This window comes from Lynx rufus, unplaced genomic scaffold (assembly GCF_022079265.1).
Source record: "Lynx rufus isolate CCGP_SWC_20201006 ecotype Redwood Valley unplaced genomic scaffold, mLynRuf1.p SCAF_13, whole genome shotgun sequence".
NCBI classification, from domain to species: Eukaryota; Metazoa; Chordata; class Mammalia; order Carnivora; family Felidae; genus Lynx; species Lynx rufus.
Window position 1 is genome coordinate 45,588,719 of NW_025814827.1, and position 16,135 is coordinate 45,604,853.

Genomic DNA, 16,135 nt, shown 5'->3' on the forward strand with positions numbered 1-16,135 from the left:
CATGGCCAAGGCCAGGCTGCATGGCTTTCCATCTTGAGGATCACCAAACCCACACAAGGACTTAAAGCCATTAGATCTTCCAAAGACCAGTGGTTTAAAGAAACCCTCAACATGGAGGGGAAGGTAACACAAACAGGAAAAAAACACTTGTTTGATGGGAGACTTTTCAGTTTTTTTTTTTCTGTATTTTCCAAGTTTGTGTTTTACTTTAGTTCATTCCTCTGTCTCCATCTCTCTCCCGTGCACATGTGCGCGCGTGCTCTCTCTCGCTGTTTTTTTTGTTTTTTTTTTTTTTTGGTCGTGTCTGTGTTTCAGTTTTTTTTTTTTTTTTTAAATAAAAGAACTTTGGATTTGCCGTTGGTGGGCAGCGCCGGTCCCGGAGGCTGGACCCCCCACGTGGCAGGGATGGGACAAGGGGCAGGCCCACGGCTGCTGAGAGGATCTCTGTGTTTAAAGCCTTTGAGAATATGCTACTGCAGTTCCCAGGATGCAGGGTGGGGGTTGGCAGAGGGGTTCCTGGCGGCGGCTTCCCCTAGAGTCCAGGCCGCAGGGGCTCCCCTGTCAGGCGAGGAGAGGGTTAGGAGGGAGGGGTGTGGGGAGAGTGAGCTGCAAGCACTTCTCCCCCTGCCAGCCTCCAGTTTGGTTCGAGTTTTGTGGGCTCCCTGCCCGTCCCAGGCTCCAACCTTGGGAGCCAACTGGGTATTTGGAAAGTTTGTGAGCTGTGTGGCGCTCTAGACAAGGGGGTAAGGAGAAGGGGGAGTAGCAATGTTTGTTTTCCTTACCCCTTCTTTGCCTTGGGTTTTCTTTTTTATTTTTTTCCTTTTTTTTTTTTTTTTTGGTGTTTTCTCAGTCAGTAGAACAGCATGGGATAACATGTACTTGTGTGTTCGCGGAGGTTGACTGTGTTTTGTGTGTGGGGGGGTGACTGGGAATCCAGTGGGGAAAAGGTTGTAGGAAGATGGACTCAAGGATAGACCTTGTGTGTGGTGGGCAGGGCAGAGATGAGTGGACTATCAGCATGACAAAGTGGGTGTCTGTGAAGATGGGGCAATGAGCCGCAGAGGATCAGTGTGTGTCTGGGGGCAGGGGAGGAGGCAGGACTCTGCTGGAGGTGGGGTGTGTGAAGCCCACTGAGGGTGGGAATTTAAATATTCCCGTGAGGTGGGCGGAGCCGAGGGTTGGGGTGAGGGATTTGAGCTCCCACCGAACACCCCTTGGAGTAAGGGAGGGAGCCCTGAGGCCTTCCCCTCTCCCCCCATCTTGGTTTATCTGTTTATAAAGCTAGAAGTGTAGAGGTAGTAGTAGTTTTTGGGTTGGAGTCCGTGTGAGGTAATCTTGCTTCCTCTTTGGCAAAAGCCACGGCAGCCGTGGCGGCAGTGGCGGCGTTGGTGACGGTGATGGGTGGGCCCCCTGGGGGTGGGGCCGCCTTGCGCCTGTGGGCCGAGGAGCGCAGGTGGGAGGCCAGGGCTTCGTGCCCACTCAGCAGCACCTCACATGCCAGGCAATGGTAGGTGCAGATGGGCACCCGCAGCGGGGGGGGCACAGAACCCCCCGAGCCCCGCCCAAAGAAGCAGAAGGATCTCTGATGAGCCGTGGCCGGGGCCTCCCCATCAAATGCCATCTTGCACTGGCGGCACAGATAGCGGTGGGTCACATCCACGGTGGAGATGCCGGTACTGCCTGACAGCAGCTCATCCGCCTCCCCGGCCTCCCCCTCCCCTGGAGCAGGCAGTTCGGGCGGCTTTGGAGGCGCTGTGGCTGTGGGCTCAGGGGGCTGGGGTGGTGGCTGGAGGAGGGCGTTGGGGAGCAGTCCGATGAGGGTCTGAGGTATCACGGGGTTCATGGGAAATAGCCCCTTCTTCATGCCATAGAGCTGTTGGAAGTAGGCCCCCTGTAACTGGGGGCCAAAGACAGCTGGTGGTGTTGCCCCCCCTGCGGGGGGCAATGGGAAGGGCAGAAATTGGCCCCCCAACAGGGCTGGGACTGTAGCCTTCAGTGCTTTGAGGTTCTTGAAGGCGTCAGTGGAGGAGTTGGTGGGCGCTGCAACTGGCTTGCGCTCACCAGAGACCTTGTCCCCGGAGGGCTCAGTAGGGGGGTCTGGGGCAGGGTCAGTGGTGCCTGCTGTGGAGTTGTTAGTTTGTTCGGGCACAGGTCTCTGAGGTAAGGGGCAGCCTGGGCCAGCAGTCTGGACCACTGTGGTAGCAGGCAGGACTGAAGTGGCGAGGCCCAGGAAGCCCGAGGAGGCTGCAGGGCCTAGGAAGACGAAACGAGGGATGAAGGGTTAGCCACCTACTGGCCTGGTGTCCATCCTGCCACCTCTAGCCCCACCCTCACCCATTCCCACCACCTAGCTGCCTTGCTCCCTTCCCTCCCTTCTCTCCCCCAAGAACTTGAAACTAAGGAGGCAACAGGAGAGTGGAGGTGGAAGAGTCCAGGAGAAAAAAGAGGGGCATGTCATTAGAGAGAGATGCTTTCTGAAGTCCAACCCCTCCCAACTGCCCACTCACCTGAATTGAAAGGAGCTAGGCTGCCCAGCGGGGGTTGGGCCAGAGCTGGACCAGACAAGAGGACCGGGGCCAGGCGAGGCAGGGCCGGGCCAGCTCCAAGGGGCACAGAGGCAGGTGTGGTGGCCGGTGGGGCCTTGGGAGCCGGGGGTGCCTCAGGTGCTGGGGCCAACTCGTAGCACTTGCTTTCACTCTTCAGCTGGGCTCGGACTGCCTCTTTGAGCTTGGCCAGGTGCTGGCGGGAAAAGAGATGGCCTCGGCAGGAGACATAGAAATCATACTTGACATCACAGTAGGGGCAGTCAGTGCGCTGGGCTCCCAAGGGGCCCTCACTGTTGCCCCCAGCCCCACCAACTGCTGCCCCCTGCAGTTTGGCCTTCTTTTCCTTGGCACGAGCATTCTGGAACCAGACCTGGATGACTCTCTTGGGCAGCCCAATCTCCTCCCCCAGCACCTCGCACTCCTGCATGGTTGGGGTACGGTAGGCTTCATAACAGGCTTTCATGATCTTCAACTGCAGGCTGCTCATCTGGGTCCTGTAGCGCCGCTGCCCCATTCCATCTGGAACCCCGACCCCACTTCCTGTTCCTCCATTGCTTCCCCCAGCCCCAGGAGACTCTGGTTCGGCCAGACTGGAAGCAGACGAATCACTGAGATCCCCTGCAGATGGACTGCAAGCCTCGCTCTCTGGTGAAGCTTTAGAAGGTTCCTCTGTAGCCTCTTCCTCACTGGGTGGAGGGGGAGGTGGGAGAGGTAGAGGTGGCTCTGGTGTTGGGGTGGTGGCCTCCTTCCCAGGTGGTAGGAAAGCCAGGGGCCCGGCGGCAGGAGTAACTGGTGGGTAGGGAAAAGCAGGTGCTTCCCGCTTTGGGGCTTCCCTCCCAGATCCATCATCTACCTTGCCCAACAAGAGGTTGAACTTGGGGAAGGCTGCAGGGGCAGGAGTGATGGGGGGCTTGACTGCTGGATTGGGCACCCCACCAGGGGTGCTTCGAAACTGGCCTTTCCTCTCCCGGGCCCTGGTGTTCTGGAACCAGACCTGCACCACCCGCTTTTTGAGTCCCACCTCCTCAGAGATGCAGTCGAGCATCTTGCGCGTTGGGTTGGAGTCTTGCATGTACCAACGGTACAGGATCTCCAGCTGCTCGGGCAGGATGGTGGTACGTAGGCGCTTGTCCCTGGGGGGCTCGCCCTCCCCTCCACCCCCTGCCTCACTGCCCGTTGGGGACAGGCTGCCCTCCTCATGCTTCCGTTTCAGCAGTGGCCCTGGGGCCTGTGGAGCACCTGCCACCAGGGGGCTTCGCTCCCCAAACACCAGCAATGGCAGATCTAGGAGGTGAGGTGCAGCACCGGGCTGCAGGGATGGCATGAAGTGTAGCCGGCGGTGACTGGTCAGGAGGTCTTGGCTGGGGAAAGACATGGTGCACTGGTCACAAGCGTGGACTGGGGAAGGCGAGGGAGGGGCCCTCCCTTCAGGCTCTTTGCCTCCTGGGTTTGTTGCCTCTGCTTGGCTCAGCTCTTCCCTGTCTGCAGGTTCAGGTGACGGGTCCCCGGGCCGTGCGGGGGGTTCCAGGCTCTGTTCCTCCTCTGCATCCTCCTCCTCTACCTCTTCTTCTTCTTCCCCCCTCTCTGCCTCTTCCTCCTCCTCTTCAGGGGGCTGGTCATCATAGCATTTCTTGAGGTGCCGCACCAACTCAAAAACACAAGAGAAGGTGGCATGGCAGCGCCTGCAGCCAGAGGCTCCCCCGCTGCCCCCTCCGGTCGGCACAGGCCCCCCCTCGATGGCATTTTTGCGTGCTTTCTGGCGGGCATTCTGGAACCACACTACCACCACACGGGTAGCCAGGCCCAAGAGACTTGCAAGCCGCTCCACTTCTCCGTCCTTGGGGTAGGCACTGGTCTCGAAGAAAGACTGCAGGGCTTGGGTCTGGAACTCTGTGAACTTGGTTCTGGAGAACCTGCGGCCTGCAGGCAGTAGGGGAGGCAGATTCCCTCTGGAGCTTTCTTCCTCCTCTGGTGGCCAGCGTCCTCCTGCCCGGCTTCGCTCCTCAGAGGGACGGGCCCCCCCTGCCTCAGACTCTGGGACCAGGAAGGGAGGGCCCAGTTGAGGAGCTGGTGAATCCAGGGACCCATCAGGAGGTTTGGGGGGCTCTGCAGGGGGTGGGTATAGGCTATCGTAGCTCTTTCGAAACTGAGCAGCATAACGGCTCAGGGCCTCAAAGGGCAGAAATCGGCGGTGGACATGCTCCTCATGTGTCTTGAGGATAAGCATATTGGAGAAGAGTTTCCCACAGGCCCCACAGGCCAGCTTGTCTCCACCCCCCAGGGCCTCTGGTGGGGGTGGGGTCGGGGGAGGGGGCACAGCCTGCTTCCCCTCGTTGTACTGGATCACCAGCTCAAAGCCAAAGTTTTCTAGAAGGGCTTTGGCTGCAGTGCGGGCTGCTTCATTGGGCGTGGAGTTGGGGGGCGAGGCGGGCCCCGCCTCATTCCCCTCTTCCGCCATGGGGGGTCGCTCCCACTCCCGCTCAGCCAGCTCAGCCTTAGAGGGCGGGGGAGGAGGAGTGGCAGCTGGCAGAGACAGCAGGGGTGTGGGCCCAGCCAATGCCAGCTTGGGCCCCACCTTGAGGTCATGGAGGTAGAAGGGCAGGAGCAGCTGTTGCTGCTGGAGCTTAAGCAGTGATTCCGGCACCAGAGGGAAGGGGGGCAAGACTGGTGGGGTGAAGAGGGGTGCTGGGAATCGGTGTAGGTCCAAGGGGGGTGGGGGAGGCGACAGGAAGGGCAACCCAGATACGAAGCCACCAGGGTCAGGGCCCTTCTTCTCTGTGCCAGTCTCCCCCTCAGTCTCACCCTCCTTGGGCTCTTCTTGGCCACGCTCTGGCCCCTCGGCCTTGGCGTCAGTCTTGGTCCCCCGAGAGCGAGTCTGGTGCAGAACTGAGCGCATATGGATCTCTAGGGTGGAGCTCTGGTTGTAGGAGACTCGGCAGACAGTGCACTTAAAGGGCTTGTCTGTGGCAGCAGCAGTGGGAGGCGCAGCACCTGCCTCTCCTCGGGCAGGGCCGGACGGGTCAATGGCAGCCTTCTTCATCTTGTGCAGGTGGGAGACAGAGTTGTAATGGACCAGAAGGATATTCTTCTGTGTGAAGGACTCCTTACACACAGTGCACTTATAGGGCCGGGCAGGGTCAAGAAACTTGTCCAGGGCAAAGTTGGTGGTCTTCCGATAGGTCAGAGGGTGGCGAGAGTCAGATGGAACTGGCTCTGCAGGGCGGGGCTCCCCCACACGCCCCTCTTCCTCCTCAGCCATGGTGGGTGGAGGGGCCAATTCTTCCGCCAGGACATCAGGCCGAGAGGCTGGCGATGGGGCTGGAGAAGGGGGTTGATCGGGGCTTCCTGGGGGCTTGTCTGGGGCCTCAGCTAAGGGCGGGGGAGGCTCAGGAAGAGGATCAGGACTGGCTTCTGGGGTCAGCTGAGGGCCTTCTGAAGGAAAGAGAAGGGTGCCATGAGAAGGTAACTGTCTGAAGTCAGACCCCACCCACCCCATATCAAGGACAACTGATCCCTGCTTCAGTTGTCTTCAGACCCTCTTGGTCCATGAAGCTCACGTCCCCTTTCTTACCTGCTCCTTGTTCTCTGCTGGGTTCAGGCTCTGGCCCCGGAGCAGGGGGGTCTGGGGCATCCCCCAGTGGGCATAGAGTGGGCCCAGGCAGCACTTTGGTCGTAAAGGTCATCTCTACAGTTGTTGCCTGCAATGGAAGAAAGCCCAGTGATTCCCCTGTGCTGACCCACCCTGCTACTCCTCACGCCCTGCTCTGCACCTGGGCTTGTGCCCAGCTCCTGTCCAGGGCTCCAGTCTCCTCCTGGAAACACTCCCAGAACTTTGGCTTTTCCCCAGAGGGGAGGGCCTGGGCTGCTGCCTCTCCTGCACCAAAGACCATGCCTCCCGTTGAACAGCTCTTATCAGGACCTAATGGAAATGAAGGAAATGCTTGGCTTCCTCACCAACATTGTCCCCGCTAAACCCATCTTGCCTGGACGCCCCTGCCTCTTCTTCCCCTCCTGGCCCAAACAGGGCCTCCTGGATGGGTCCTCACCCAGCCAGTACTCACCACAAGCAGCAGCTTCTCAACGCACTCAGGCACCACATTGTGAAGGTGGCTAAGGTGGAAGTGCAAGGCAGGTCGGCCCACCAGCTGCTCCTGGCACAGCGGACACCTGTACTTGGGCTGCACTGCATGCTGGGAGAGGGTGTGAGCCCTCACCTGTTCGGGCTCAGGGCTCAGGAAGCTGCAGTATGGACAGCAGAATACCTGGGGGCACATGGGTTGGGGAGGAGGTGTCAGAGAAGGATGGGGCCCACCATCACCCAGCCCTTTGTGTTCTTGGACACAGCATGATCCCCCACTCCCAATTTAGGAGTGAGCCGCATTCAGAGGCATCAAGGCATCACCACGGATCCAGCCAGAAGCTGGCTCCTCCCTCATTTCCCTTCCACTGGGACAAAGGCCTAGGCTAGACTTTCCCCTTGCCTGCCTTCTTTGTCCGGCCCTCTCCCTCCATCCTGGCCTGTCTTTCCTTGGTCTTTGCCTCTCTCTGCTGCCTTGCTTAGTACTCCAGCTACAGTATGACCCTACCTATCTCCCCGGGATTTAGTTTTCTTACCCACCCACACCCTGCCCGTGTCTTCCCCGTGAGATGGCGCCCCTGCCCTCTGGCATATCTGGACCCAGAGGCTCCTTTATCCCTGCCCACTCTGCCTCCCCAAGGTCCCTAACCTGAGTGTCTCCTGAAGAGGGGCCCTCCCTACCTGTCTGCTCAGAAGCCGGCTCATCTCCCAGCGGCTCAGCAGCTCCCACTTTCTTTTCCTTTTCCCCTTCTTAATGTAAACAAACGCCACAGCTCCCCCAGCGGCCCAGGAAAATTCTGTCCTGCTCTGCAGGCACATTCTCGCCCACACCTCTAGAGGGGTGGGGCCAAGGGAAGGCCCTGTCTCCACCTTCGTCACCTGACTGCCTGACCTCCAGCCTATCTTCATCTCCCTGGCTCAGTTCCTCTCCTGCCCCCTGTGCCACTGGTCCAGGCCTGCATACTGGGACAGGATGGCCATAAAGGAAGGGCATCCAGATGCTCATTTTAATGCACTTGGCCCTCGGAACAGACATCTGGAATCGGTGTGCAGGAGAAAACAGGAGTGAGGAGGGTCTGGCCAGCACTGCTTCAGTCTGTGGGAATGTAGTAATCCTGCCTGTTGAGGTCCCATTTGGAGAGGTGTGAGGGAGGGGCAGCATGGAGCCTCAGGGACCCAGTCTGGGAGTCCCCTCAGAATCCACACTCTCAGGCCACAAAGCTAAAACACACAGGTCCTGCCTAGGCCAGGCAGAGGCCCAAGGCTGGGAAACTTGGAGAGCTTCAGGGTTTGCTATCTGGGTCAGTCATCTGGGCTGGGGCCTCTACCCTCAGGAAGGAGGTGCCCAGATGGTTCCATGCAAGCTTGGGGCCTTCTGCAGGAGATGACCATCCGTGTCTAGTTGTCTTTCTACTCCTGACAGGAATAGAGAGCTGGGCAGCAGGCTAGCCTTTTGGTTTGGGCTTCTCTTTTCATTTCTTCACTTTTGTCTTCCCTCCTCCCCTCCTTCCTCCACCTGCTTCCAGCTTTTCCTACCTTGGGACAGCTTCTGTCTTCACTTTTCCCTCAAGTCCTGCCCTCCCTTCTGGTCTTCTCCCTCTGGGCTCCACCCCTGGGGCCAGCTCTGCTCCCTGTATGGTGCTAAACATATAACTGGCCCTAGGTGGCATCTCTTAATGTGTTTTGAGACAAGTCACAAGCATGACAAAACTAGGTCTGCCATTAGTCTGAAATCTGGCTGTAAAGCTCTACTGATAAGAATTTCAGGCTTTAGAATATGAACAAATTTCAGTAAAACCAGGCCCTACCCCCCCCCACCCATTCCCAATTACCCCAGTTCTGACCGTGGTCTGGTTGGCATTGTCTCCTCGAGAGCCAGACTTGTTCTCGACCTCTTCAGAAGCTGAAAGGAGAAGAGATTAAGAGACTCTGACAGCCTTCCCTCTTTCTTTCCAGACCCCCAGCCCTTAAGATTACCTGACTTGTAGCAAAGAGCCTCCAGGGTAGGGGGCTGGGCTGGGGGGAAAGGGCAGGAAAGCACAAAGCTGTACACAGTACAGGGAAAGGAGGCCCAGCAGGGCTGATCCCAGGTTCGCGGGATGGCCAGATTTAAGCCTTTTGTGGCTCCCCCTCCTTTCCCTCTGATGAGCCCTTTCTTGTATCAGTTTGGCTCCATGCACCTAGCAGGCCTCGCTGGGCAGCTGGATTACTGCAGAATCCCATGTACACCTCAGAATGTATGAGGATGGGGCGGAGGGTGGGGGACAAGGGACAGGGATAGAGGGAAAATGGACCAGATGAGCAACTCACCCAATTGCTCTGTCTTGTTCTGAGCATCTTTTTCAGGGGTGGGCAGCTCAGCTAAGGGGGTGACAGGAGGCTTCCCTGTGTGGGATGAGGGGAGAGCCAACTTAAAAGAGTGAAGCATCAGGAAAGGGAGGACATAGGGCAGAGGAAGCAGGACACGCAGCCAGGAGAAGGAGAAAATGGATGGATGAGTCAAAAAGCTGCCAAAAAGAAACGGATGATGAAGAAGTGACAGGGTTGGAGCTGGGAGAGCCTAAGAGATTAAGTACCCAGCCCCCATCATTTAAAGATGAGGAAACAAGTCTGGCCATAGACAGCAGAGACAGGCCAACTGGGCTCCCTGCCTACTGGTCCCAGAAACAGGGAGCCCAGAGACATAAAGGGAGGGGCACTGAAGAAGGAAAGTGAAGTTGAGTGGAGGCAGGTGCGGCAAGCAGGAGGCGGCAGGTCTAGCTGGGAGAGGAGATTACCACTCAACTAAGAATTGACAGATGTGTAGGAATTTATTTTCGGTGGCAGCCTAATTAAAGTGTTAAAGTTCCTTAACTCCATTCAGCCCTGCGCCAGGATCATTAGCTATTGATCTGGGCCCCTCCGGCACTTAACTCCAGCCAGCATATTGGCAATTCAATTAGCACCAGTCAATGCTGCCTGTTCCTGGTTCCTGCTGCCGGTACCCTCACCCTCGCCCACCGCCAGCCCCTACAAAGCCCCGATGCCCATGCCCACCTCTGACAGCCCCTTCCAGGCTCTTCTCCTGCACCCTCTGGATCAATGACGCCTGGCGGGCTGTTCCTGGTCTCTGCTGGTACAACCTCAGCTGCCTAAGGGGGACCCTAAGCCCAGCCTTCAGGCTGAAGACCTCCTAGGAGACAGGAAGAGGCTGGGGAACTTGTCAAGGGCTTCCTATCCCTGCAACCTTCGGGCCAGACCCACAGCTCCCATCTTCTTCTGACATACCCTGACCCAGCACGAAGTGGATTCCATTCTTCTGCTTTTCTAGTTCTCTCCTTCCTGACCAGCTCCTGCCGCTCCCCACACCCAGTGTTGCTGGGACGCTGGTCACGATTCGAAATCAGCGGGTGATTCCTCCTCATCTGCTTTCCTGTTCTCTGCTTTCCACCCAGCAAAGCCCTTGCCCTTCACTGCCTCCTCCCTCCAGCAGCCTCTTGCTCCTTGCTTCACTGGGCAGCCTCACTCTTCCCCAAGTCCGGTTTTATCTCCCCTTCACAGCTGGCCCCTTCCCACTTGCTCTTGACTGCCCACAGACCCGTTTCTCCTCACTGGTATCACCTCACCACCCCCAGCTCCCACACCTGCTGCCCGCCCTGCCCCGTCCCCTCTTCCTCACCGGGAGTCCGGAGCTGCCCATGGCTGAAGCTCAGGATGCTCTGAAGAGCCGAGAGCCCTTCCTCGGCTGCGGGGCCACTCTGCAGCAGCTGCAGACGCCGCTGGGCCTGGGCGTCACGGTGGGCCGGTGCACGTAGGTGCTGCAGCACAGCCAGGCGGGAGGGGGTCTCCCATGCACACAGCAGGCAGCGGAACAGCCCCAGCTCAGCCCCTGCCGCGGCCCCCTCCATCTCCAGCAAAAACTGGAAGCACAGAAAGAGGATGCTCAGGCCCAGAAGGGACAGACACCTTGAGATCTCACCTCCCCCAAGGGAGCCTGACCAGCAGCAGCCCCTCCCTACCCATCCCTTCCACCCTCTTCAGCCCCCTCCCCTTTCCCTCCTGTGGCCACCTGAATATTACTGCCTTTTCTCCCCTGTCTCCTTCTCTTCCTCCTACCAATCCTGGACTCCACCCTAGTAGGTGAATGGAATCTGGTTCCAACCTCTTGAACAGATGACAAGATGGCCTGAGCAGACACTCCCCTCCAGTCCCGAACATCAGAAAAGCCGAATAAAGTACTGGATTCATTTTATCAGAGTCCACCATCCTTTGGCCTCCCCTCCACGACTATCTCCAAAAAGTTGATTATCCCAGTACATACTTGCCACTGTATCCAGTCCTGGGTCTTCCCATCGCTCTCCCACTCGGCATCTCTTTGATCCGTCCCCATGCCCTTCTCTTCTCTCCCCCCAGAGGCTCTGTGCTGCTCCCCTCAAGTCCCAGAGGCTCCCTGCCCCACTCTCACCTTATAGATCTGGCTATTTTCTTCATGGGCTGCGCCCCGGGCGTGCAGCTGCATCTTCTCCTTGCTGTTGGACTCAAAGTCACAGATGTTGCAGCGCAGGTGCAAGGGGGGAACGGAGCCATAAGGAGCCCCATCTCCCAGGGGCACTGGGGAGAGGGTACCCACGGCCCCACCCCCCTCCCTCAGGTGGGCTGCCAGCTGGTACTTTTGAGCATGTTTGTCAGTCTTGAGGTGGAGTTGAAAGTTGGCCTTGAGCTGAGTGCCATAGCAGCAGAGCTTGCAGCGGTGGGTGTCACCGGCCACCTCCTTCCATTCAGCCTCCGGGAGGCTTCGGCCCACGCTGCAGTGGTAGAGCAGCAGCTCCAGGTTGTCTGTGCTGAAGGCCTGGCACACTAGGCAGCGGAACACCTTCAGGGACAGGCTGTCATCTGGGGGTGGTGAGGTGGGCAGGCTGTCAGACAAGGAGCCCAGGAGCTGACTTGGAGGCAGGTGGGTGTCCGGGGAGAGGCTGCCAGGGGCTGGGGGACAGAAGCAGGTTAGAGGCCCAAGGAAGGAATGGAGCAGTTGGGTAAATGGGGATAGCGCCGAGGGAGCTGGGGTTACCCAGTGGGGGGCTGGCCCTTAGGAGGGAGCAGAGGCTCGAGTCTGGCCCTGGGGAAGGGAGAAGGGGAAACCAGTGCAGACCCCAGGCTGCTTACCTGGTGGGGGGAACTTGCGAGCAGGCGCTCCGAGGTGGTGGAAGCCGTTGAGAAGCAGCTGGGCTTCCAGGGGCTTGTCTGGCCTCAGCCCGGGGCCAGGCAAGGGAGCCTGAGGCTGCCCCAGGGCCTGCGGTCCGAAGTACTGGAAGAGCTCAGGGGGGGTGGCAGGGGCAGCTCCTGCCGGGGGAGGGGGCCCCGGCCCTACCAGTCCAGGCGGCAGGCCCAGCGGCAGCCCCTGGTGCAGCAGGAGGACATTCTGCATGTGCTTCTCAGAGGTCATGTGGATGCGCAGGTTGCGGGAGATGTTGGTCTCATAGCTGCACACCTTGCACTGCCAGGATGATTTGGTCTTGGGCTCCTTGTCCCCGGCAGAGGATGGGAGTGGCGCCTCCGGGGGGCTGCCCTGCCCACCGGGGCCTGCCTGGAAGCCCTGCAGGTTGGCCAGGTGCTTGTCAGACTGCATGTGGATGCTGAGGTTGCCCTTGGTGGTGGTGGAGTAGTTGCAGACATCGCAGCGGTAGGGCTTGTAGCCACAGTTGTAGCTCTCTCCACGGGCAAGGCGGGGGTGGGCGCCCCCGGCGCTGCAGTAGCTGCAGTGGCTATTGCTCTCCGGGTGCTTTTCCCGCATGTGCACGTCCAGGGTCTGCTGGTACTTGTAGTGCCAGTTGCACTTGGGACACTTGAGAGTCTTGCAGGAGTTGCGAGAGTGTAACAGAGACATGTGGCTGGACAGGCTGAGGCCCTGGAAGGCCGCAGGGGCTGGGGTGTAGTCTTCAGCTAGGCGGTAGGGCTGGGGTGGGTCACTGGGGTCTTCGGGGGAGCCGATTGGGGCAGAGAGAGTGCCCCCCTCCTTAGAGGCAGGTGAGCTTTGGTTCAGTGGGGGGCAGAGCCCTCCCTCCTCTTCTTGCCCCTCCGGGAACCAATCTGGCCCTGCCTCGCCAGCTGCCATTGGTGATTCTTTGGCTTGGGTTGGGCTGGGGTCCCAGGTGGCGGGAGTTGTTGCGGGGGAGGGTGGGCTAAGTGCCCTGACTTCTTCCGCAGGCAGGACAGGAGCTTCTGCCTCAGGGGGACCATCCTCAGTCTGGGCTACATTGGCCTCTGTGTTCACCATGCTGCTATTATCAAGGGGCATTTCTAAAGGGGGGCGAGCAGGTGGTTTTGGTTCCAGAAAGCTTAGGAGGGCCATGCGGCCCTCATCTCCCACCTGAAGCACAGCTGCATTACTGGGCAGGCCCAGATGTTGAGCAGGGGTTAGCTTCACCCCATGAGACTGTGTGTGACCCATAAAGGCCTGGGCCCTGCTGAAACCCAGGCGGCACAGGAGGCAGAGCCAGAAGAGTGCCCTGTGGTCTCCTCCCCTGCTCCCCATAGGGCCATCTTTGGGATCTCCGGGTGGGTTTGGAGCCAGCTGGTAGCTCCAGAAGGCTCCATCCCTTCCCTCACAGGTGGCCGGAGATGGCGCTGAGGTATCATGGGACAGAATTTGGTCAGAAGAGCTAAAGCCTTGGATTGGGTCAAAGCCATGTTGAATGTGAAGGGCAGTGAGGTGTGCAGAGGGTAGGTGGGCAAGGAGGGGCAAGCTGGGCTCCTCCTTGATTCCCACCTCGCCCCAGGGGAAGCCCTTTGGTAACAGGAGTTCACTGCCACCTGACAGGGACAGCTTGGCTACTAGGTAGGCCTCACCACCAGCTGTGAAGAATAAATGGTTGCTTAGGTCCACGGGAGGGAGCCCTCCTCCTTCCTCCTCCTGCTCCTTGTCCTCTTGCACTCCTAGGTCCTTTGGTGAGAAGCCACCACAGCCAGCCTCTTCTCGGGGCTCCCCAGTCTCCTTTGGTGGGACGAGGCCACAGCCCGACTCCAGGGCCTGTCCCCCTGGCTCTGAGGGCCTCATGCTCTCAGAGGTGGAGGGGGCAGCAGGGGGATCTTTGGTGACAGGATCAGCGGGGGTGCCAGGTGGGGAGGTGTCCGGAAGCGGAGACGGGGCATTGTGTCCAGGGGTGGGGGTGGTGCCAGTGGTAGAGGATGAGTTAAGGGTGGCCATGGCAGACGGAGGAGCGCCGGGGGTTCATTTCAGCGTGACGGCAAGTACCCTGGGGGGAAACATGGAGAGAGCGGGGCTGTGAGGTGGCAGGAGACACCCAGACAGGCCCTTGACTCTCCAGGTACTCCAGCCCCATTCTCTTCCCTGAGCACCAGACTCAGCTACCCACCTGCCAACCTGAAGCTTCACCTTAGTGCTAACACACTTCAAATATAACATGTCCAAAATCAGAACTCTCTATTTCTCCCCCCGAACTCGTTCTTCCCATCTTCCCTATCTCAAAACTTGGGACCACCATTTATCTGGTTGCTAGGCTAAAAACCTAGAAGCTTCCTCTTGCCCGCTCCCCACATACAACGGGACAGCAACCTCTCAGACAGACAGGCGTCCTATCCCTCTGCTAGCATCGTCTCCAGTAGCATCAGCGTCGCCCCAGCCATGGTCTTTCCTGAACCAGTGTGCCGAGCTCCACGGCGGCTTCCGTTTCCACTGCTGCCCCTACAGCCCAGTCTCCTTCCATCCAGCCGCCAGAATGACCTTTCATTTAATTCTCAATTATGAAAAATGCCAGACCTATATAAAAGTAGACCAAATAACATAAGGTACCCCTTTGTACTCATGACTCAGTTTCAACAGCCACCAACACATGGCCGATCTTGGTTCATCCATATCTTTACCCACTTTCCCTTTTCCTGTATTGTTTTAAAGCAAATTTCAGGTATCTTAAACATCTTTTAAAAGGTAAATTGTGGGGCGCCTGGGTGGCTCAGTCGCTTAAGCGTCCGTGACTCAGCTCATGATCTCACGGTCCGTGAGTTTGAGCCCCGCATCGGGCTCTGTGCTGACAGCTCGGAGCCTGGAGCCTGCTTTGGGCTCTGTGTCTCCTTCTCTCTCTGCCTCTCATGCTCTCTCTCTGTCTCTCTCAAAAATAAATAAACATTAAAAAAATTCTTTAAAAAAAAAGGTAAACTGTAGGGTGCCTGGGTGACTTAGTCGTTTAGGTGTCTGACTCTTGATTTCAGCTCAGATCAGGATTTCGTGGTTTGTTGAGATCAAGCCCCACATCAGGCTCTGTGCTGACATTGCGGAGCCTGCTTGGGATTCTCTCTCTATCCCTCCCCTCGCTCTCTCATAAATAAATAAACCAAAAAAAAAAAAAATGTCAATTGTACTATATCCTTAAGAACCCATCCGTGATTTCTCACTGTACAATGAATAAGATCCAAAAGGATTCTGATCTACAAAAGGATCTATCTGATCTGATGCCGGCCTACTTCTGACACATCTTAATACTCTCCACCCTGCCTGGCTGGCTGCCTCCAGCCCACTGGCCGCCTTTTCTTCAAACACACCAAGTCCATTCCCACCTTAGGGCCTTGCCTAAGCTAAACAGCTTACTCCGTCAGCCAGGAAGACTCTTCCCCAGACCTCTGCACGGTGGCAAATTCTCATTCAGGTGTCTGCTTAAATATCACCTCTTCCAACAGGCTTTCCCTTCCTATGGAAGCTAATATTTCCTGGTTTACTTACTTCTCCCTTCTAGACAGTAAGTTCCATGAGAGTAGGAACCCTACTTTCTCTATCATTAGCACCAAGAAAAATGCCCGCCACACAGTCAGTACATGTGTGTTGAATGAATGAACTCTAGGAAAGACCCTCAGATTTTCCACTCACTGAAGGGGTAGTTTCCCTAAGTCAAGGTCCTCGAGCCAGAGAGGCCACAGTGAATTTCTGCTGGCCTGCAGGCCCGGTGCTGCTCTCACAGATGCCCTCCAGAGCCATCTCTGGTCACAAGCATGTGAAATAGGCGGAGGCTTCCCTGGCCAGTTGGAAGACAACCGATTCTATGTGATTAGCTTCCTCCCCCACAAAGAGATTAAAAAAAATAACAGTAATATTACTAAAAGCTATTAAGGTACATATGCCATGGTCCTGGCACTGTGCTAAATGCTTTCATCAATTATTTCATTTAATCTTATTTTGCAGATGAGGCAGCCAAGAAACAGGTTGAGTGAGCTGCTAACTGTAACACAACTCCAAGGAGGGGAAACCAGAGGACTGGCGGGGCACAGAGACCTGGGCCCTCCATCTACCTGGATCGTCTCTCAGACCCAGGAAAGGCCAAATGAGCCTCCAGAGGTCTAGCAGTCAGAATTCCGGGGCTCCCTCCAGCTACTAGAAACGCCAGGCCTCCCACGCTGTTCCCAGCCTTTTTACCTTGATTACCACACCTTCCTCCCCCTCGGCAACCCCCCCCACCCCGCTTCCCGTCCCCACCAAACTCACCAGTTCCCCATGCTTCACCATCCCATACTTTTCCCAATGTCC

The 16,135-nt window shown here is 57.6% G+C and overlaps 1 protein-coding gene across 1 annotated transcript in view; it reads right to left on the minus strand.

Moving 5' to 3' along the window:
• Positions 1-303: 303 nt before the first annotated feature.
• Positions 304-16,135, minus strand: part of ZFHX2 (zinc finger homeobox 2) — a 32,086-nt gene continuing 16,254 nt past the window's right edge. The window contains exons 2-10 of the mRNA XM_047075479.1: positions 11,767-13,856; positions 11,069-11,586; positions 10,283-10,523; positions 8,935-9,009; positions 8,457-8,527; positions 6,608-6,808; positions 6,118-6,244; positions 2,508-5,978; positions 304-2,253 (exon numbers count right to left, since the gene is read on the minus strand). Of these exons, the coding sequence (XP_046931435.1) occupies positions 1,274-2,253; positions 2,508-5,978; positions 6,118-6,244; positions 6,608-6,808; positions 8,457-8,527; positions 8,935-9,009; positions 10,283-10,523; positions 11,069-11,586; positions 11,767-13,807 (7,725 nt within the window). The 5' untranslated portion in view covers positions 13,808-13,856 and the 3' untranslated portion in view covers positions 304-1,273. The remainder of the gene's footprint in view (positions 2,254-2,507; positions 5,979-6,117; positions 6,245-6,607; positions 6,809-8,456; positions 8,528-8,934; positions 9,010-10,282; positions 10,524-11,068; positions 11,587-11,766; positions 13,857-16,135) is intronic.